Source organism: Mugil cephalus, chromosome 22 (assembly GCF_022458985.1).
Source record: "Mugil cephalus isolate CIBA_MC_2020 chromosome 22, CIBA_Mcephalus_1.1, whole genome shotgun sequence".
Lineage (NCBI taxonomy): Eukaryota > Metazoa > Chordata > Actinopteri > Mugiliformes > Mugilidae > Mugil > Mugil cephalus.
The window spans coordinates 17,337,366-17,359,418 of NC_061791.1; the positions used below are offsets into that span (position 1 = coordinate 17,337,366).

At 41.3% G+C, this 22,053-nt stretch overlaps 2 protein-coding genes across 2 annotated transcripts; one reads left to right on the forward strand and one right to left on the reverse strand.

Moving 5' to 3' along the window:
• The first annotated feature begins 181 nt into the window (after positions 1–181).
• psmc2 (proteasome 26S subunit, ATPase 2) lies at positions 182–4,219 on the forward strand. The gene is made up of 12 exons (XM_047575655.1): positions 182–366; positions 647–684; positions 805–886; positions 1,031–1,130; positions 1,787–1,918; positions 2,009–2,081; positions 2,223–2,318; positions 2,422–2,586; positions 2,666–2,753; positions 2,957–3,159; positions 3,296–3,392; positions 3,936–4,219. Exons 1-12 carry the CDS (start codon positions 297–299, stop codon positions 4,091–4,093), a joined length of 1,302 nt encoding a protein of 433 aa, XP_047431611.1. The 5' UTR covers positions 182–296; the 3' UTR covers positions 4,094–4,219.
• slc26a5 (solute carrier family 26 member 5) lies at positions 4,192–21,198 on the reverse strand. Its single transcript, XM_047575651.1, has 18 exons — positions 19,175–21,198; positions 17,309–17,608; positions 15,268–15,407; positions 14,925–15,035; positions 12,562–12,743; positions 12,161–12,325; positions 11,832–12,067; positions 10,761–10,908; positions 9,465–9,578; positions 9,261–9,338; positions 9,042–9,137; positions 8,130–8,236; positions 7,975–8,044; positions 7,771–7,863; positions 6,340–6,432; positions 5,561–5,767; positions 5,386–5,440; positions 4,192–5,067 (listed from the first exon to the last, which is right to left on the reverse strand). The coding sequence occupies exons 2-18, from the start codon at positions 17,470–17,472 to the stop codon at positions 4,883–4,885; spliced, it is 2,244 nt and encodes a 747-aa protein (XP_047431607.1). The 5' UTR covers positions 17,473–17,608; positions 19,175–21,198; the 3' UTR covers positions 4,192–4,882.
• Between the last annotated feature and the right edge of the window lie 855 nt (positions 21,199–22,053).

The window sequence follows — 22,053 nt, forward strand, 5'->3', positions numbered from 1 at the left end:
TGTAAGTATTTCTTATTATTTCTCCACATCCAGAATTTCTATTAAAACGTAATGAATAAAAAATATCAAATAACTTATGTTAGCCATTACTTCTGGTTGAAAAAATGTAAAATGTAAGAATATGCTGTATTTGTCAAAATATTTTAAATGAGGTTCATCCTCAATACAATTCCGACTTGTACTTCCGGTATCTGGCTCATAGCGGCGGAAGCCCAAAGCTGCTGTGTAATTGTACAGTTTAGCTGCCGAAGCAGCTCAGTTTCTTCGTGACAAAACAGCTTCTTCCCACTCTAAATATGCCGGACTATCTGGGAGACGACCAAAGGAAGACTAAGGAAGAAGAAAAGGATGACGCACCTATCAGAGGTAGACTACATCCCAAATATATTTTTATAACCCTTTACTGGAAGGAACATCGACATTGGCTAGCAGCGTAGCTAACGTTAGCTCAGCTATTCAAATGAATGTTTATCATTTGCCCCTCTTTAGTAGAACAGTTGTAATATTGAATGTGTTTGTGGTGGAAATTATTTGGCTAAATCCTGTAACCACGATTGATAGTGCACTGCTCAATTCGACAACAATGCTAGCGGCCCACCGACACCGTCAGAGTGCATTCATGTTGTTTTCTATATCTTCATCACAGCTTTGGATGAAGGAGACATCGCTCTGCTCAAAACATATGTAAGTATGTTCCTCAGGAAAAAAACTACGCGCTGAAGACCAATGCGCAAATGCAGTGGGAATGTTGTACTTATTAAAAGTCTGAGAATGTTGATCAGATGTCTTGCTGTTTATCACCAGGGTCAAAGCACCTACTCCAGACAGATCAAACAAGTAGAAGATGACATTCAGCAGCTGCTCAAAAAGATCAACGAGCTGACAGGTGGGCGATACATCCACAAATACACTAGTAGGACAGTGAGAAATTAGTTTCCATATCTAAGCTACTCACAGTCTATCACCATATTCAGGTGCCGTGACCTGAGCTGTGCATGGAGTGAATTGTTGTGTTTTGTGACCCTACCAGGCATTAAGGAGTCGGATACAGGCCTGGCTCCACCTGCCCTCTGGGATCTGGCTGCAGACAAACAGACTCTGCAAAGTGAACAGCCGCTGCAGGTTGCAAGGTAAACCCGAGGTCCTCATGTTTTCCTGCTTCCTGTCTTGATGTTCCAAGGGATAAAACCAACTTCTTATAAGCTGTGACTGTATGCAGGAATAACATCGATTTCACATATTTCCTGTTTCATTAATCTGAAAGTCCATTCTTAGTCGGAATAGTGTGAAATACAGAGCTTCATCAAATGATTATTATATCGTTCAATTATATATATTTTTTCACACTGAGTCAAATAATGTGAGTTATTTTTTTTTCAGTCAATTAATGTGTCGACTATTTTGTAAATTAATAATTTTAAACCAATTAATAATAAACTGAACATCCCCTAATAAACATACACATACATGATATCTATGAATAACCCATTCCAAACCAAATGCTATTCATCACAGAAATTCTGTTATTTGGAAAGTTTCCACAGCTTTGTGATTAACTAGCATGTGTAATATTGAGTATGATTAAATGTCAGTGACTTGTGCTGCATGCAGCTGGACACGGGGCTGTATTGTCCTGTAGAGGGACAGCTTTTATGTTCACTTGCCCAACTACGGCAGATTTAGGATCACCAGTTTACCTGACTTGCGTATGACATGATAGTCGCCCCTTTGTTACGCAGTGCCTTCACTGTGTCGTTTCTCATGTTTCTTTGTGTCATTCATCCAGATGCACAAAGATCATCAATGCAGACTCCGAGGATCCCAAATACATCATCAATGTCAAACAGTTTGCCAAGTTTGTGGTGGACCTGAGTGACCAGGTGGCTCCAACTGACATCGAGGAGGGCATGAGAGTCGGGTGAGAAACGTGTTATTTCAAACCGCAACATATCTGTTCTTTATGTCACCTTGTGACGCGGCTAAATAATCATGTCTTCTGTTCTTCCAGTGTTGACAGGAACAAGTATCAGATCCACATTCCTCTGCCTCCTAAGATTGACCCCACTGTCACTATGATGCAGGTATGAAAAACAGCTTCTTTGGACTGTTTGTGCTTTAAAATCAATGTCATGTGAAGAAATATTATGATGAAGAGATGAAATAATGCCTGTGACCTATATAGAATATATATTAATGACTATTTTGTCCATGTGTTGCCTTAGGTGGAGGAGAAGCCTGATGTGACCTACAGTGATGTTGGTGGATGTAAGGAGCAGATTGAGAAGCTGAGGGAAGTAGTTGAGACTCCACTGCTCCATGTGAGTGTTTACACAATTACTCCTTCCTCATCAGACACCTACCAGTCACAAAGTTTGAGACTCCATCTTGACCGATCGCTCGTCTTTTTCTTCTTCTCTCCAGCCTGAGAGGTTTGTCAATCTGGGTATCGAGCCTCCTAAGGGTGTTCTGCTGTTCGGGCCCCCCGGCACTGGAAAGACCCTGTGCGCCCGCGCTGTGGCCAACAGAACAGACGCCTGCTTCATCAGAGTCATCGGCTCTGAGCTGGTGCAGAAATACGTGGGAGAGGTAAGATCACCAGCGGAAAAGACTCGCAGCGGTTTAGATGGTGAATGTTGATCCTCATAAACGGTGTGTTTGGCTACAGGGAGCCAGGATGGTGCGTGAGCTGTTTGAGATGGCCAGGACTAAAAAGGCCTGTCTGATCTTCTTTGATGAAATTGATGCCATTGGAGGTGAGTGTTGTGTTCCTTTTTTTTATTTATTAATTCTGTAATGTGTTGTGATCCTTAAACCTAAAATGGTTAACACATAAAGCAAGAGAGTTCCTAAAACAAGAAATAAGAAAAGAAAATTGTAGAAAGTTAAGCTGCAACTTTTTCACAAGATGTGTAAAAAAAAATAACACCTGGAAACCCGTTGCTGTTGAACCTGCCAGGTGCTCGTTTTGATGACGGTGCTGGTGGAGACAACGAGGTCCAGAGGACCATGCTGGAGCTCATCAACCAGCTGGATGGCTTCGATCCTCGAGGCAACATCAAAGTCCTGATGGCCACCAACAGACCAGATACGCTGGACCCGGCCCTGATGAGACCAGGACGTCTGGACAGGAAGATCGAGTTCAGCCTGCCCGACCTGGAAGTGAGTTAGACGTGCAGACGTATTCTCATAGATGACGCCAGAATCTGTGCAGCATTACAAATTGGACTCCTACTCCATTTGTATGTATACATTTTTTTTTATTTGTCCCATTCAATAATTTCTCTTCGTGTTGCAGGGCCGCACCCACATCTTCAAGATCCACGCCCGTTCTATGAGTGTGGAGAGAGACATTCGCTTTGAGCTGCTGGCTCGCCTCTGTCCCAACAGCACCGGTAAGATTCATCCCTCTCATTGGTCCCTAGACTCACTGAATGTTGCTTCTAGATTAGTTCAAGGAGAGACATTGAGCTTTTTCTACAATAAAAGATAATGATAATCTCAAGCTTCCGACTACCCTGACCATGGCTTCTGTCAGCCAAAGAAAAAGAGGGAGATGTGATTTGAAAAGGCAGGATCTGAAACTAGATTCAGGCTGGTTTAACTAAGGGGTTCCTTAAAAGCCAGATTTAAATTGTGAATTACAAGATTGTGATTGAGTTTCAAAATAAAGAGCTGGAAGGGAGCATAATGTAGGCATTGTAATGCTGATACATGTCCACAAGGGTGCAGTGTAGCAAGGTTTCATTGCCTTCCAGTGAAAACCATTACATTATATTTCAGATATGTGTAGATACGACTCCACCATAGAATGTTTGTCCAAATCCTTAGTTGAAATGTCGAATTCGAAAGGTCTGAACAAATGATTAACTGGTTGTAAATTCATACTTGAAAGTCATTCTGCAAACTGATGTTGGTGTTGGCATGTTTCCTGTCAGGCGCCGAGATCCGCAGCGTGTGCACTGAGGCAGGCATGTTCGCCATCAGAGCTCGCAGGAAGATCGCCACAGAGAAGGACTTCCTGGAGGCCGTCAACAAGGTCATCAAGTCCTACGCCAAGTTCAGCGCCACCCCAAGATACATGACCTACAACTGAGAGTGTTTGTGCGTGAGAGTTTCTAATGTGGGTTTTCCTTTTCTTTACTTCAAAAGAAACGGTCAGAAAAAAATTGTCTCCTTTTGTTGTCATTCTTGTTCATTTAAAAATAAAGTTTATTCCAGGTTTGAGTGTCTTTGTAAAATAACTACATGTTTACTAGAAATGTGTAACTGGATGTAGTCTTCACACTAAAATATCCAATGACAGCGTGACAAGAGGTTAAATGTTACACTCGGACTCGAACAGCAGTGTAAATGTACAGTAACAACAAACTGTGAATATCGACCAGTTTTGGTCGTTCATGTTGCTTTAAATACACAGTTACATTAAAAACACAGCTAAATAAAAAATAACAGTCCCCTTATGACATTTCCTAAGTAACCATTGACTTTTGGTTCCAGCATGATAATATGGTCAGTTTCACATACGTTAACACCACGAACTGGACTCCCATGCTCACTGTCATTTAGACGAGAGCTGCAGCAGCTGACCTTAAAGTATACTTCTCCCAACAGAGCAGTGAGAACAACTACAAAACGACAATAAAAGTGTAACTTTCAACACTCCTGTCTTAGCTTGCAGAGATATAAGGCTGAGGGAAGTTCAGGTACAACTCCACAAAACACACTTTCCTCTTTTTTTAGCACTTAAAATTCAACCAGGACATTTCGGAGTGTTTCACATCCACCTGGGCCACACTCCTCTCTCTACCCCACATGAGTGATTGTTCAGTTCCTCTTTATTGAGATGTTAGAGCACAAATGGAGACAAGTTCCTGCAGTCAGGTCAGGACGTCAGGTCCCGTGACTCGCCCTCGGTTACAGGCGACGTCTCACCGGTCGGAGCTGCAGGCGGTTGGGAATTTAAGCGCTGGCAGTGCAGCGCTGCGTCGTGGACAGTGGGGAACACCATGTCTGTGGCCATGTCCCCCGTGAAGAACTGTAAGCTGTCCAGCTCAGCCAACAGGTTCCCTTGTAGACGGAAGCACAGGTCAGATCAGTCAGAACAGAAGCAGGCGGCTTATAAATACAGTGTGTACATAATGGATGCATGTGACACAGATCAGAAGGGGCCAGAAACAACAGGGTAGAAGTGGTTTTTGGTTCAGGTCTTGGAAGTTTGGCTCAGCTATAGTGTTATCGTTTTTGTATAACTACACGTTTTTGGATTAGACTTACACGGCTTCCTGATGAATCAACTATTGTATAGGGTAACAGAAGACACAAAAGAAGAGAATGATCCATCTTTTGAGAAAAAATTAACACGGAACATTCTTAATGTTTACTTACTGTTGCAGCTGGCTATGACCACCCGTACATCCACCGCTGCATATTCCTTAATGACCTGCAGAAATAGAAAGAGACAGTGTTGACTAGGGAGTTAAACACAAGAGAATTCGCATCTCCTGCTGATCATCATCTCCTGATGTACCATATAAGCCTGAAGAGTAACAAAATGAAGAACCTGCTTGATGGCTTTGGCTCCCACAGAGTCAATGAAGCTGGCGGCCGTCCAGTCCAGGATGATGGAGTGGACGGCGGCGAGAGGTTGGAGGGAGACGGCCTCGTCGGAGCTCGACTCCTGGCAATTGTCCTTCAACTGGCCGTTCTTCTGCTCCTCCACCACGTGGTTCAGGGGTATGACCTCATGGGTCACGGCCTCATCTTCGTACTAGGACCAATCAAAGGAAGACTCAGAATTTGACAACAAATAGTCTCCAAAATCTGCATGGTAGAACTCTGAAGTGTTCTCCATCCTCATATGGGGACATAAGGCTTTATGTTTGTCTTCAGCTTACTCTGCTTCAATTAGTATCAGTAGTAACAAGCTACAACGTCACTAATTTGCTAGTACATAAGAACTTTATTGTTTGCAATCCTGTTTTTGTACACCAATATTCAGGTATTGAAACATATAAGTTTATATTTTGTTAAACTTTATTGTAATATACAGTGAAATAATCCCTTTGTCCACATATGAGGACATTTTTTTTCAGAAACTACTTCCTGTTCAAAAATGATGCTTAGTTTTTACACTTCCTAGGTCCAACTTATCCCAAATATCTTGAGGATTAGAAATGCATAGCAAACAAAAGCTCGGGTCTCAGGAGGTTAAAGCCTTTAAAGGGCCAGATTATAATAGACACAAACCCACATGACAGGACAGACGTAAATAAAAAGAAAGTGCTCTATATTGATGGTGTCAACAAACAGAGAAGAAGGGAGCAGGCAGAGGAGGCTCACCTTGACATACATCTTCACCGGAGAGGACTCCTTGTGCTTGTGTTTTCTTTTAGCTTTGCGGGCAGCTTGTATGTGTTGGGGGTTCACTCCCGTCTATAAAGGTGTCAAGAAAAGAGCTGTTAAAAAGACATCACTCTGTATGTGTCTCATTTTTATGCACCAAAGCAAACTGAATATCCTGAGGCCTGGGTGAAAAAGCATTCACCTACTTAGTCCTACCTAGAGTTAACCCCTTGGGTATATGATTCTAGCCAAGTTGCAGCTTACATCCATGTTTGTCCAGACTCATTTAATATAAGTAGGGAGACTAGAAGAAATTTAATCTTTTTAACTTATTGGATATTTGTGGGTGGAATTTTGCCGTATTTTACACATGGATTCTTGAGTGATGGCCATAAACATGTTTTGTGGTTGCACTGAGATATCACCCAGAAACACGAACCCTCCGGGCCATCTATGTCAGACACTACAGAAGCATCAAACAAAACACCAAGGTGCATTGGTAACTGGTTACATCTGCACTGGCCCTAATATTCCTAGATGTAAAATTATGTAATTGAAGGTATATATCTGAGAAAAAGCTACTTCTAGAATAACACTGTGCATTCAACAGATGTGACTCATTGGTCTCGGGGTATGATTCTCACTTCGTGTGTGCGAGGTCCAGGGTTCAAATACCAGAGGAGCCCAAATTTCTAAACATTTGAAGAGTAGTGGCAAAAGACACTGCAGGTTGACTACTGTTATGATAATGTTCCATGTACTGATAAGCATAAAGTTAAACAGTTTAAAATACAGCGATCCTGTTACATCTTGCATAAACCAAACGCTGAACCCAACAAGAAGTCACTGCACCTACAGTCAAGCATGGAGGTGGCAGTGTAATGTTGTCCGTGCTACTGCACAAAAAACAACTTATGGCTCTAGTCTACCTCCACCAGTTACAAGGTTATGTTGTGTTATTTCATATTTATTTAGGCATGGCAACTGGTAGTCGCCATTGTGTCCTGTTTCTAGAACGTCAAATATCTAACTAAAACAAAACTTATCCAAAATATTGACACTCAAACATGCATCAAAATTATATTAACTACCTAAAATGATAGAAACTATCCTTGAAGAAAAAATATTTGATGTGTATTTTAGTTATCCCATCAACTAACATGGAGGGAGTGGAGCTTATGATCTATACTATAGCCAGACACCAGGGGCAAAGAACAGGTCCCTGATGTTTGTTAGCAACTGTAAGTAAGTTGCCTTCTCTTCAACAGTCAGTCAGCCAGCTCAACACTTGTTCATGTCTAATGAATTAAAATCAGTAAAACCTCAGGGATAAAAGATATTTAGGGATAAGATATATTTCTAATGTCCCTCCTTTCTGCAGTCTTTGTGTCGTACTTACACACTCAAGAACATAGCAGCTGGGATTACCTTCTCTTTGAGGGCGTTCACATAAAGCTCACTGTTAGCAAAGTAGATTGAGGAGTTGGAGTGGAAAATCTTGATCCCCTCATACTCAGCCGCCTGGGAAAAAAAGACACGGGTCACACACGTTCATAGTTCAGGGCAATGGAAGGAATGAGGTATTTTGTTTTTCTGCGTTTGAACTGCAGTGTTCTCTTCTCACAGACTCACCTCTTCATATTCATCCACATCACAGTAAAGTCCTGTGTCAGGAACGTGGCCCATGATGGAATTTTTAGGGCTGTAAGACAAAACCTTTACGCTAAGTTCCTAAGTTCATAATTATGTGACATGACAAAAACAATCACTCTTCAGACAAGCATTACCTCTGCGTCCTGTAGATGACTGTGAGCAAGGCGAAAGCGATGGCCACCAGGAGGCCGTAATCCAGACCCAGCAGCAGAGATGCTATGAAGGATACCAGCCAGATCGCCTGAGAGACGAGAAACGAAAGAACGGCAACGTGAAACACTGCTGTCTCTACATCTCCTTGTGCTATAGGAGAAAGAAACCTTCATCACATCTCATGTGCCTTTAGTAATTAAATAAGTCCCAATGAATCTGAAAGCAGCTAAAGATGTTTATAAATGATACACTGAGCACCTTCAAATAGTTCTGAACCAGATGACTAAGAGGTAAGATCTGCTCTTAACCGAGATATTTAATCAAATCAGAGAGAAGAGTAAGAGAAAAATAGACGCAAAATAGCGTCTGATTGGTTGTAGGACTATCCAATTACAAGAAACATGTACAAGTCATACAGTTCTTTCAGTGTTTTTGGATATTCATGCATAAGTTTTTCTTTTTCTCTCTATCAGATGAAACACACCCTATTTTGAAATTCAAATGGTGTGTTACCAGTCTCATAATTTCAATAAGAATAGGGCTCTGTCTATTGCCACCTTCAGTCTGAATTAATATTCTTTATATTAATACTGTATTCCTTTTCTTAGAACACATACTTCTATTCGTGCTAGGGCAGCAACAGAAAAGGGCACATAGTTTAACTACATGTAGAAGCACCAAGTAAGATTCACTGGCTCACTGGTCTGACTAAACATGCAGCCTTAGTTGCTCATGGTAACAGACTATTAAGGGAGAAGCTCTGAGGCAGATTAAATTAGACCTATCTAGGACCACAATGGATTAATAAGAGCAGGACAAGAGAGCTCCTTTTGTGTGTTCAGGCTGAGAAACTTTACCACATTTTGATGTGCAGTGTGATTTAACAAACTGACCAGTTCGATCTTGCTGGTCCTCCACAGGCTAGGAATGTCTCTAAACTGCTTGAACATCCCCAGCAAGTTGACCATGATGATGGCGGCCAGCGCAGTCTGGGAAACAAGAGCCGAACGTGAGGTTAGAAATCAGAGGAGGCGCCAGTCGAAGGTCAGTCCAAAGACCAGACTGACTGAAGAGCCGCCGGACAGGAAGTTTGAGTGTGTGATTTCACCCACCTGAGGGAGTGGCTCAAAGACGAAACCGATGGCCACCACCACTAGCAGCACCACGAGAGACGCCAGGAACCCTGCTATCTGAGGACATACAAGGAGCAATAACTGAGTCAACACCATCGCTCACCCTAATCACGGTTTTACAACACCAATTTAGTGCCCTGAGATAGCACAATCACTCCTGTACTGCAACTACATGTGCGTCACCTGGGTTTTTCCTCCGGTGCTCTCCTGCACCAGACTCCTCGACATGGAGCAGGTGATGGCGAAGGTTTGGAAGAAAGAGCTGATGAAGTTGGACAGGCCGAGGGCGATGAGCTCCTGGAAGCAGCACACGTAAAATAAGCTTGGCTGAATCAATAAGTTGTACCGCTCTGCAGCTTGTTTGGGAAAAAAACTCGAGGAGAGCCCCACCCCCCCCCCCAAAAAAAAAAAAAAAAAAAAACGAAGCTACAGGTAGTCAATAAACAGAGGCAGCTGTTGACATTGAGGAACAAAGAGCAGACCACAGTGAACTCTAGAGGCTTAACTGCGTCATCGAGACGTCAATCACGTTAACTGAGGCTGTCATTTTCATACTTAAACAGACACAGCATTTATTAAACAGAATATTAAGTAAAAGTAGAGCTTTATTATTTCTTAAAAATTGGGGGAAACAATTTTTCCTTGAGATTTACAGATGGTGACTTCAAAAAGATCTGAAGGCTGACAGTGAGAGAAAATGATTCCAAGAATCTGTGACTGACGGACAAGCTCCATAAATGCGGGTTTTACATTCATGATTTACTTTTACAAGACGAGAAAGATTAACTGATGCTTTCCTCTCTTTGAATTACACTGGGCCACATCCCAACAGTGTTGAAGTGTTGGCAAAAGCAGATTTTATTTGTGGAGGTGTCCTTCTTGAATCTGTGTCCCTATGTAGTGTATCACTTAATCCTGTTTGTGAAATCATGAGGCTTATGACACAGCTCTAGTTCCCTTGTCACTGCTCAGCGTGAAGCAAAACAAACTGAGTACAAAAATACAAGGTCATTTCTTTTTTCCTGCAGCACACTCAGAGAAACAAAGCTCCAAAGGTAAGAGAACATTTACGTGCATCCTGTGTATGTGTAACCTTGGTTACAGTTTGCACCAATAAGTAACAATGCTAAAAAGTTAATCTATATGATTCAATGTAACTCTCTCGACAGCATTTTCCCTAAATATGTTCACACAATAGTTGATTGATTAAACTGAACATGTTGCTCGTTTACAGAACACTAGTACGTGAACCACAGAAGAAGAGACCGATAGAGATATGGCCGACACCGACGTTTTTACATCAGCCTTGAACAATGGCCGATACGTGCAATTAATACCTGAATCGGAATCACAGTTTAGTGCCCTGATAACAGAAAATGAACTCCTTTAAACAAAGGCCCACTGTAGGCCGGCAACTTAAGTGCATGCTGACAAACTAGCTCATTGTGCCCCAAGAGCTCCTCAAATGACCCAACTCACCTGGTTGCCGTCCACACTGTAGCCGTGTTTCAGGGCAAAGGTCTTGGCAAGTGACATGCCCATTGAGAATCCTACAATCGCCACAGCGAAGGAGTCTGTGATCAGGTTGGGTAACAGAGAGAAGTCTGGGAGAGCAGGGGGCTGCAGCCTGAGAACATATGAGAAAACCTTGCAGTACATCCTTCCCAGTGTGTAAATGGTTTTCAGCTGAGACGTGTAAATTGTGAAGTGGAGAACCATCTCTTATTAACTTAAACTCAACCTTAAGCTGAACTTAAATGTCAGTTGCCCCTTAAGTCAGCCTCAACCTAAATGTTTCACCTTCACCTTTATTAAAACCTAAACTTCAACTTCAACTTTACCTCAACTAAACTTAAGTTCATATATATATATATATATATATATATATATATATATATAAATTAATTAAACTTAACCTTAAGTTAACCTTAACTTAAGTTAACCTTAACGTAACCTCAAGTAAACTTAAGTTCACTTTCACCTTTATTAAAACTTCCGTTTAAATAAGGTTAACTTAAGTTCAAATGACAACTTCACCTACATTAAATCCTTATTTAAATTTAACCTCAACTTAAATTTAAATTCACCTTTATTAAAACCTAACCTAAACTTTACCTCAATGAAACCTGAGTTCATCTTATCCTTTATTAAAACCTAATTTAAATTTAAGCTCAACTTAAACATAAGTTCTTTTTCACCGTTATTAACACTTAATCTAAACTTAACCTTACTTTAAGATCAACTTAAACGTATGTTCACCTTCACCTTTATTAAAATTTATCCTAAACTTAACCTTAACTTATCCTCAAATTAAACTTAAGTTCACCTTCACCTTTATTAAAGTTTAACCTAAACTTAAGTCAACCTCAAGTTAACCTCAACTAAACTTAAATTAAAAAATTTCCTCAAAGCTCAACCTTTACTGAAGGTTGACTTAAACATCAAATATCAAGGTGACCTTACCATAACCTCAACTTAAGCCCAACTTATGTTTAGGCTCGCAAATCATTTTCATTCTACAAAGTCCTCTGAGAATGTGTAACAGCTTACCCTGTTGGTACTGTCCCGACCACGTCCACCTTGTAGCCCTCTGATAAGGACATGCCATACGAGATGCCAGTTGACACGATAACCACAATGATCTCTCCAGGAATGGGAATGGGCAGCTTCTTCTTGAAGCGTTCATTTAGGACCTTGACCGCATACAGGAACACGAGGCACCCCAGGCCCAGCAGGAACGTGGTGACATTGGTGTGAGTGATATTGCTGAATACCGCTATGACACTCTGTGGTGACAGTCATGACAAGGTAAGTGACACAGATCTCTCCAATAAATCTGGGCGGCTCCTACAAACATTGCAAAAACTATTAAAACTCACATAAATAGCGGAGAGGGGCCCAGTGAAGCGCTGTGTTTTCACCCCCAGCATGTACTTCAGCTGGGAGATGACAACGTGCATCGCTGCTGCTGTAGTAAAGCCTCGCACCAGAGGTTCTGTAAGGTAGATTGCAACAAAGCCAAACCTGAGAAGGCCTAAGACAATCTGAAAGTAAAAGCAGTCAAGAAAGAAATAAGATTGACGTAAGGGAACAGCTTTGTTTCAAGTAAAAACATGAAAAAGCGACTTGTTGACATCAAATGTCCCGCTGTTTTGGGTAAACAGGGATTTTTGAGCGTGGGAAAATATGAGCGCACTGTATCACTTTACTGTGATGTCCTAACGAAATAACAGCCTCTCTGTGGGGACTGAAGGGAGATGTTTGTTATTTCGAGGCTGACCTGGATGATTCCCACGATCGTTGTGAGCACCACGGCCACCTCGACCCTCCTGGCGTCGCGAGCGACCACGTCCAGCACCGCGGACGTGTTGGATCCATTGGCGGGGATGGAGTAAAACATGGAGTCTGGGGCCTCCCTCACCGCTATGCCCCCGATCATAAGACTTATAACTGCAAAGGTACCTGCAGGTCATAAACACAAGGACAAACTTTTAACTATAATCTGTCAAACTTAATACACATTCCTGGACAGGTGCACTATCCCTTTGAGGGGACAGGCTTGAACAATAGATCAGTTATTCTGTTTCACTCAGAAGTTAAGGGATCATAATTTCCACAGCAACCTGCTACTGGCATTCAGCAGACCAACTCTTTAACTACAACAGGTTCTAGTCATTGAACCAGTGTATATGATGGACAGATGACACAGACACAGGGTTCACTAAAACGACACAGTCCTCTGCTGTTAACGTCAGCAGAGGCAGCACGTGTCATCTCCCAATCAGTCCTTTATCAGTCTGGTATTTGTGAATCTTTAGATGGTTAACTGAGCTGCCCCCCTAGTACGTGTGGTGCACAGAGTTTTGCCAGTTTGAGCACATCACTCTGTTCCCGGCACTGATATGTGAAAAGGCCACCTGTATTAAATACAGCCGTTAAATTAGACCAGGATGAACATTAACAGCCTTAACAGCGTGGGGTAAAGGATTTAAAGGCCAAAGCGATGCATTTTCTCAAGGTTTTGTGTAAAAGGTGGCTGGTACTGTGCCAACATGATGCCACACCAACGCCGCAGATAGAAACAGACCAGTCATGTGTGCGTTTCTTGTTCGTCACTCGCATCTTTCACATTACAAACGTAACACGCATTGAGCATTGAAACAGTAGGCTAAATGTCCGATTTTAATCAGACGCAGACTCTTATCAGTGTTGGCTTTCCACGCCAAAACAAACACAGCGCTCCGGCAAAGATCATTATGTCTGAATGATGACACTTAAACCTTTGCCCTCATATCTTTAAGCTCGGTGTTGTACAGCATCAGTAGGTCACGCAGTTCACGTATGTCGTTACGCGTGAGTGAAAAGGCCACCTTGCCCAGAATTTGAACAGCAGCCCAGTTAACCCCCCCCCACCCGCCAGAAGCTGAGGTATCATCATTTCCATGCCATGTTGCTATAAAGGGAAACTGTGACCCAAAGCCATTTCACAGTGTCGTCAGTAGCTTCCTCACATGAGACATGGTCACAGGGTGGAGTTAACAACATTTCAAAATCGCTCAGATCAGGACAGAGTTATTACAACTGAATGCAAACATTTCCTCATCTTTCATCTCATAATCTGGGTCAGTCTGTAACTCTGGCATCGACTCAGCAGATGTACAAAGCAGTATGTGTGTGAGGGGGAGAGACAGCTCATATGGTTCTAGGCAAAGACAGTCAACAGGCTCTGGAACATTTAACAACAACCACCATTAATTTAGACCAGGAAAGAAAGAAACACTTTCTGAGAAATCGATAGAAAAGATAAAGAACAGGACCAATCACTGTTTTGGGATTTAGGCTTTTCTGTTTCTTTGTGGATTTGATATAAAAATTCTAAATAATGATAAAATATTTTACCCAAAATGAAGTGCCAAAGGTAGGACCCAACATTAAATTATTTTCTATAGCCTATTGCCTATGACGTTACAGTTGTCCAATCAATGTCTCCCCAGACAGTATGTGCATGTCGCTACTAAGTGCTTTAAGGGCCTTTATACTTCTTACTTAAGATTCTTACTTAAAATAAGTTAGTTTCGAAACATTACGCCAGTGAGACAGCAGTCATGTGGAACTGATATTCTCTCAATTAACTGACTTAGAAGATCTAGCCAAATGGCTTCCGGCTAGAAACGAGAAGCTTCTCTTTTGTCTACTGTTCTGAAAACAAGGGACCAATGTTTCATGAAATTTTATATGCAGGACTCCAACTGCATTGAACTGAACTTTTGGGTGGTGACCAAAAGAATGGCATCACGGAAACAAGCACATGTAATGAGGATCCTCTGTAGGGCTGAGCCTTAGATATACAGTAGGGTGAGGTGATTGAACATCCAGGTGGAGCCCGAATTAGAGCCGTTGCTTCTATGCATCAAAAGGGACCAGTAGAAGTAGTTTGGGCACCTGATGAGGCTGAATCCTGTGTACGACCAATCGGGAAGGATTATATATTTAGAGTCGTCTGGAAGCACCTTGGGATCGGAAGGGGGAGGTCTCCATTTTGACGGGAACCTTAAATGGTAGCACCAATCGCAGCTTGTAGCTAAAGTGTTGTCGTAACACAAAAGCAAAGCATTTACAGGAGACTTCGTTTTGATTTCTCACCTACTGATACGTGTCTGGACGTGCCAAAGAAGGTGTACAGCAGAACGGGGTAGAATGAAGAGTACAGACCATAAACCGGAGGCACAGCAGCCAGCATGGCGTAGGCTAGACCTGTGGAGCAGAGACAGAAAAGAGAGATTTAAACAAACAGTCCCAGGCCAAGTGTTTGCATGAACCTCAGAGCGCCAGAAGACAAAGACAGTGTGAAGCCAAAAACAACTCCTTTGCACTTGGCAGCTGGCCCGTCACACTATTTAAACCTCATTTCATTCCAGATGACTTGCTTAGCCCATGGCTACTGTAGCGTACAGTGCCACTACAGTGACTCCAGGGTGCTACTAACCTTGAGGGAGCTGCACGACGCCCGTGCTGAGACCTGAGACCACATCTGAAAAGAGGTACTGCTTGACTGGATAGGATGGCAGCCACGTTAGAATAGGCAAGAAACTGAGAACTGCTGCCTTGGCCTTCTCTGAAGAACACCTGTGAAAGGAGATAAACACATTCAGCTTGCGTGCATTTGAAAAATAATAACTGGGGTTTCACGGGATTCGTCATAGAAAAGGTATTTTCTTCATTAAGGGTCATGTTTGATCTTCTTTTTAGTTATGCACCAATACAACTGACTGACTGCCACTGACCTATCAATGACATGACATTCATTATTAATAAGGCTTTTAAAAGGTTACATTAAATGTTGTTTCAAAACTCTGTGTGATACAATTCAAATATCGACTGGAAGATAATCTGCATCAGCTAAACTGTTGGCTACATTTTCCCAAATTGTCATAGAATTTTTCAGTTAGTGCTCAATTCTCAGTTTTCTCTCTGCTCCAGTTCCATGAAACAACGAGAGTCCTTGGTTAGATGGAGTTTGATATATGAATATGAAACATGCTCTCCTTCCTTACTATTAGAATTTAACCTGGCTGCACTCTCCTTAATCATATTAATGGGCACACATTGAGTAAATATTTGTTCGCTCTCACAGCCTGCCCTCAGAGTGTAATTGGAGGTTTGAGAAATTAAAACATATTATATTGTGTTATTGCACCGTTCCAGATTTAATAACTGGAAATGCCTGTTACCAGTAATAAGCATTCCAATAAGAAAAGCGTAGTGTGTACTAAGAAGATCACATCTTTAACCTGCCATGAGGAAATTAAACCACAGGTTTAGATAATGAGTCACTCTGGAAACGTGATCGCAACTGCTGGAAAGAAAGTGATTTAATGGCTCGACCAGTAAATCATCAATAAGTTTCCCAAAATACAGTTTCTGTTTCTTTCCATCACAATTAAGTGTGACTGTATTGTTAATATGTCACTTGGGGTTGAGCGAAATTGTAACATGCATCAGTAGAATGAAAACAATAGTTTTCTGCGGCTCTAAAAACACCTTCAGTATATGGAAGAAAGAGCACAGCTGTGGCTGCGTTTTTCTGGTTGCGATGCTGAAACTGTGCCAAGCTGTAGTCATTGTGTTGTTACTGCTGTGGTTCAACATATGGCTGTGTCTACGTGTAAACTCTTGGACCTGCGGTGCTTCTGTGGCGAATGAGGGCAAAGCTAACCACAGGTGTTCAGCGATACAGGAGCTTCAATACAACACCTTGGTCAGCTCAACCATCACACGTGTCCTGACTCTCCATCTAGTCACAACCAGGAGCTGTGGTGCTGGCTTTTTTTTTTAGGATTATTTCATACATATTTTAATTAAATGGTCAATTTGTCAACGAGTTGTCACCATACAACGATAATATGAATGTTTTGAACCTGCTGGCATCTTGCAAATTTTGGATTTAAATGGTGGCGCAAATAGTTGTCCCATTGCTCAAAACTGGGCAAATCTGGGAATGGGTTGATCAGTTTTATCGCAACGCCTGCAAGAATATTTCCTTTTTGAGCTATCTGAATGATACACAGATTCAGTGTGTCTGCGGAGGTTCTCAGTCACCCAGGTCATTGTAATCCAAAAGGCGTTTACAAAAGGCAAATGGATTTGTAGAGTTTTGAGGAAGCTCCGGTTTTGAGACCGGAGTCTCTCACTGACAATGGCTTCCGTTAGAGCACCATTCATAGGGAAGTGGTTTAGGGACAACACCCCCCCCCCCCCCACTCCCTTAACGACAGGTGAGTGTCCAGCCAGTTAGTGGCACCTGTTTCTGGTTCCTGCAGAAACAGGTCAAGCAAGTTTCTGATGTGTTTTACCCATTGAGTTTCCTATTTAAAACTCAACTTCCCACCAGTCTCTTAGAACTGAAGAAGCTACTCATATGAGCGGCAAAACGTCTTCTCAAAACTCGAGTCAAGTCCAGTTGCCTTTTTTAAACTCCTTTTTGAACACAGATTTAGGACAAGTCAAAGTTTTCCGTCTGGACTTACTGGAACTTCTCTGCCAGCCTCTGGCGGAGTGTCGTGGAGTTATTTTTGCGGTGGAGAAGCTTTGTCCGGATGAGGTTTTCATCGTAGACAGGGCGCTCTATCCTGTACATCAGCTGCGAGTGTGCATCCTCCCCAGCTGTTGCTGCTTCTTCGTCTTGCTCCATGGCAGGGGATGGAGGGCTGGTTGTATTGAGTCAGTGTATCGCCTCCGTATTTTATCTTTTTCTCTTCGTCATTGCTCTGACGCCTTCATTCGTGTAGCAGCTCCAACGTTAACCAGTGGCTCTTCCTAATTCTGCTCTGAGGACGAGAGAAAACATGACAGGAATGATTTCAACACGCATCAGGCGTTGAAAAACCAACCGACAGGCATGTGTATTTGTGCAGTCCTGTGCTGATAAGAGACATTTCAGTTGGGTTTGCAAAGATACCACTTTTGAGTGAATGCTTTATCAGATTTTGAGCAAATATTTGGCCTTTAGCCAGCCTGTACAGCTACGCTGGCTGCATAATGTTGTGACGACCTGGTAGGATTGCTGTATAGAAGCAGGAGGTAAAGCAAAGTTCCTCTTGGTAGGTCAGAGAATGGTTTTTCACAGCACAGAAAACAGGCCTTGTTACTGGTCTCAAACATTTTGCAACCACATGCCTCAAGTTTTCACAGTCCAGGCCATAGATGAAGAAACATACAAGCACTTGCCAACACACGAGGTATACCAGTAAAAACGGATGCATTCCATTATAAAAGTCCTGCACTAAATCCCCTTTTATAACTGTTGTGATGTTCAATTTATGGTGAGGCAGAATCACAAAAGTGGAAATTCAATTGGGTGATGATTGCAGAGGATGTAGTTTTGTTCGTGTTAGCCTGTTTGAATTACACACAAACATTTAAGCCTGCTTAATAGGGTTTAATAGAGTTGCCAAAATAACAGAAACCTGTGTGAGTACACTACAATACTACAAATTCAACTGTACTACAAACCACAGCCTCCAAAATGAAAACAAAGTTCAATCAACAACTCTCAGTTATGCTGAAGAAATGCTGAATACCAGAATACCGTGAACATAGACAATTCTGCAGGACACATTATAATGAGTTTGTTTTCACTCGTGTACATAACAAACTGGTCAAGTGAGTTTATGTTGCTGGATCTCGCAATAAGCCGTTGCATTCAAAGGCAAGGCAAAAAATCGGAAACTATAAAGATATAGATATATACTTTGAATGAAGAAACAATCACATACACAGTGTTTTTGAATGACTCCCACTGGAATGACTGTGGCGTCATCACCAGCTTTAAGTTATTTAGAAAGCACCTAACATTCCCGTTAACACTTTAAATGTAAAATAGACGTGTAAATTATATTTAATTCGGCTATTCCCGTGTTACAACAATTTCTAGTAATGAGCAGCGTTTTAAATGACGGGTATAATATGTTAGCCGCATGAAACAGACGCACTTTCTACAACATGTTTTCTTCTTTTTCGTTTTTTTCTTTCTTTTTCTTCTTATTCTTTGTTATTAGTTTATTAACATCTTTCTAATGCGATATTACAGTAGCTCCTAATGGACAGACGGGACTCATCCCGTTTCCGATTTAATCAAACTCTGACGCACCGACACTTGACAGCCTCGACCTTCTTCACGTTTCCCCTCACTTTTGTTTCGTAGCCAGCTAAATGAAACAATACTGATGAAAGAAGGTGGATTCTAAAATACAATCTGACAGCAGTGTTTGGAGTTACAGGTATCAACCAGAGCTCAACTACACTAGCTACCCTCGCTGCTATGACAGGAGAGCTTTCCTACTCGCTCTTCTCACTTAGACATTGAGGCAAAAGATGCTCGTGAAGACTCTTACCTGCGTCCTCCTTTTGCGAGGATGCTGCCACCTCAAGGAGAATACCAATTTACTGAGCCGGTGCCTTTGGTTGAAGTTTAACAAGGGCAACGGTCTTGGAGGACCGCAGCAGCCGCTTACGATACACCAGAGATAGGGAGTGTTGAAAGGGTGTAGCACTCCGTAGTGAAATTTCTTGTGACTTCCGGTCTGCAACGGAGGGCGTGTATCCAGCCGCATGCGCTGTCGTCTCTTAAAACCAGGCCCGGTTGTAGTCCTGCAACTGAAAGTTTGTATCTCTTCTGTACAGGGTGCATAATTCATTTGCCTTCATATGATTATTCATTCCTTATCCCTTATACAATTTGCAGTTATTAGCTTTACTTCTACATTATATGATACATCGTGTTTTTGTCAAAGTTCAAGATTAAAGGTAATCCCGTCAAAAGTCAGTATTTCGGGGCCTAGTAATTCAGGTAATTTTATTTTTAGTGCTCAAGACATAATGTAAAATAAACGAAAACAACACGCGAACAAGGCGTCGGTTCGAAGACGTGCAACAGAAAGACGGATTCGGTTTCTGGACTCAAATGTAGTGACAGAGTGGGAGCTCTGTCTGTCATGCGTGTCTCCGGCAGTTTGGAGCCGCTCTGACGTGTTGCAGTCACGAGGCTCCCTCCTGTGATCGTCCGTTGACTAAGATGTGCCACGAGGAGCGGCAGACAGCATTAATTCACAGCCTTTCAATAAACAATAACTAAAAAAGGTGTCTCCTCTTTGTCCGTTATTTATGTTGCTATGCTGTTATTGTGGTTCACTGTTCCATACGGTGCATTTCAGTGTAGGTAGGAACTACACTTCCATCTATTCAATCCTTCCTGTTTACGCATTTAATGACTTACTCGTCATGACGAGGCGATTTTTCCACTTTTGTCAGTGTAATTGTAACTTCGTTTAGTGTTGATTGGTTTCCACATCGATTCGGTTAAAAATATATATATACATTTGTTTGTATGTGTTTTGTTGTTGTTGTTGTTGTTTTGTTTGTTTGTTTGTTGTTTTGAAGAAAATTACCTAAAACTGAGTGTCCTAGCGACACGCATAATATTCGTGTATATAGAACAGCCCATAGATTCATCGTTTGGGAATCAAGGAAGTGATCAAGCAGAACTTCCAACCCCCTAAACTAACTAAATAAATAAATAAAACATGAAGAAAGCCTAAACAAACAGTCACAAATGGATTAAGAAAGTCAAAGATTTTTGAATCCAAGTTCAGCGTCAAAGGCCTGTCAGACACTTTTCTTGACAAGAACGTTATCTGTATTGATTGGTACAAACTTGGTATCTCTTTCAGGTACATTTGAAACCACATGTTAACTGTCACAATACACACTTTACACCAATCATAAATATAGTACAAGGTCATTATCTCATTCCAACTGAATCCTGGGGAAAAGAAAGAGAGAAGTGATGACATCTGGTGTTGTTTGTTTAAACGAACAATATCAGATGGAACAGAGGACAACCTCTAAAGACTAAAGATAACTCAGATTGAAGAAGGTGGAAGCAATAGATAAAAGACAGTAAAGGTCCGAAACAGGGATTTGGTGCCTTTGAGATGATCCGCACTTGTTACAGGTGCTGGATCTCACATTGTACAGAACCACATTTGACTTTTTCCACAGTTATTGATGCTCTAACAATCCATTAAATAGAAAAAGGTGAATGGGAGGCAACCTTTTAGGTACAAATGTGTTGTACATGGTTGATAAGTGGTGTTACAGTCCACCAATACCTATAATAGTAGGTCAAAATTAAATAGCAAATAATATTGTACATAAGTTAATTAATATAGCTTAACTACTATATATAACATATATTACTGTTTGTATTACCCTAGTGCCTGAGTGACTGCCAATTTGGACAAAAAAAGAAAGAGACTGGAAGAGGTTATAATATAATGACAAAAATAGATTTAAGATCCTAATAAATAAATAATATCATCAGAAACTGTTGAACTAACTTCCAAGAGTTTTTATAGCAAACTTCACCTTAGTGTTTGTTGTGGGCGTTGCAGGCTCTAGGTCTCTGTAAAGTATCTTGAGACAAATTGGAGTTGGAACGGAACTGACCTGAATTGTTAGCGTAGATTCAGTCCATAGAAGTGTGTTTGGGAGAAGAAGCACTCAGCAAGGGAAGAAGTCATGTCCATAACTTTCTAATGTTGCAAACCAGAACATTTCTTTTGTCCTTGTAATTCCCTGCCACCCTTGAGAGTTGATGAGCGCTGTGCTGCATTTAAGAAAGCAGTATACCGTATACGCTTTCAAAATAGTGTAATAAAACAAGTATATGCTACACTGCTTGGAAAAGAGTTACGCCACCAGGAGACTGGTTCAACTCATCATTTAACCATAAACAGATTAAAGAACTTTTACAAATTCAGAGAACAGTTCTGAGAAACCATCAAAGGCATATAAAAGGATTACCACATGTTACAAGTTAAACTTCAGAAATAAGCAGAGAAGTGAGGGCGCAAAACATACAACATCCATAGAGATCCATTAGGAAGACGGGTAATGTTAACCTGAAATGTAGAAATAAAATACCTGATAATAATAATAATAAATTAAAGAATGTATGATTTAGGATACATTAAAAATGTGTATATGGGTACTTTTTCTTTTTTCTTTCTTTCTTTTTTTTTCTTTTTTTTTGAATTACACAATTTATGGAACTATTTTATTAAGTAACCATTAAGTAAATAATACATTTGTCTCTAACACAAACACAGTAAAGCATAGTGTAACACCTGTAGAAAGTCTAGGACTGATGACACATGGGATTAAAGACATGATTTCACCGGAAGGTGGCGCCAGACACAATACTAATAATATC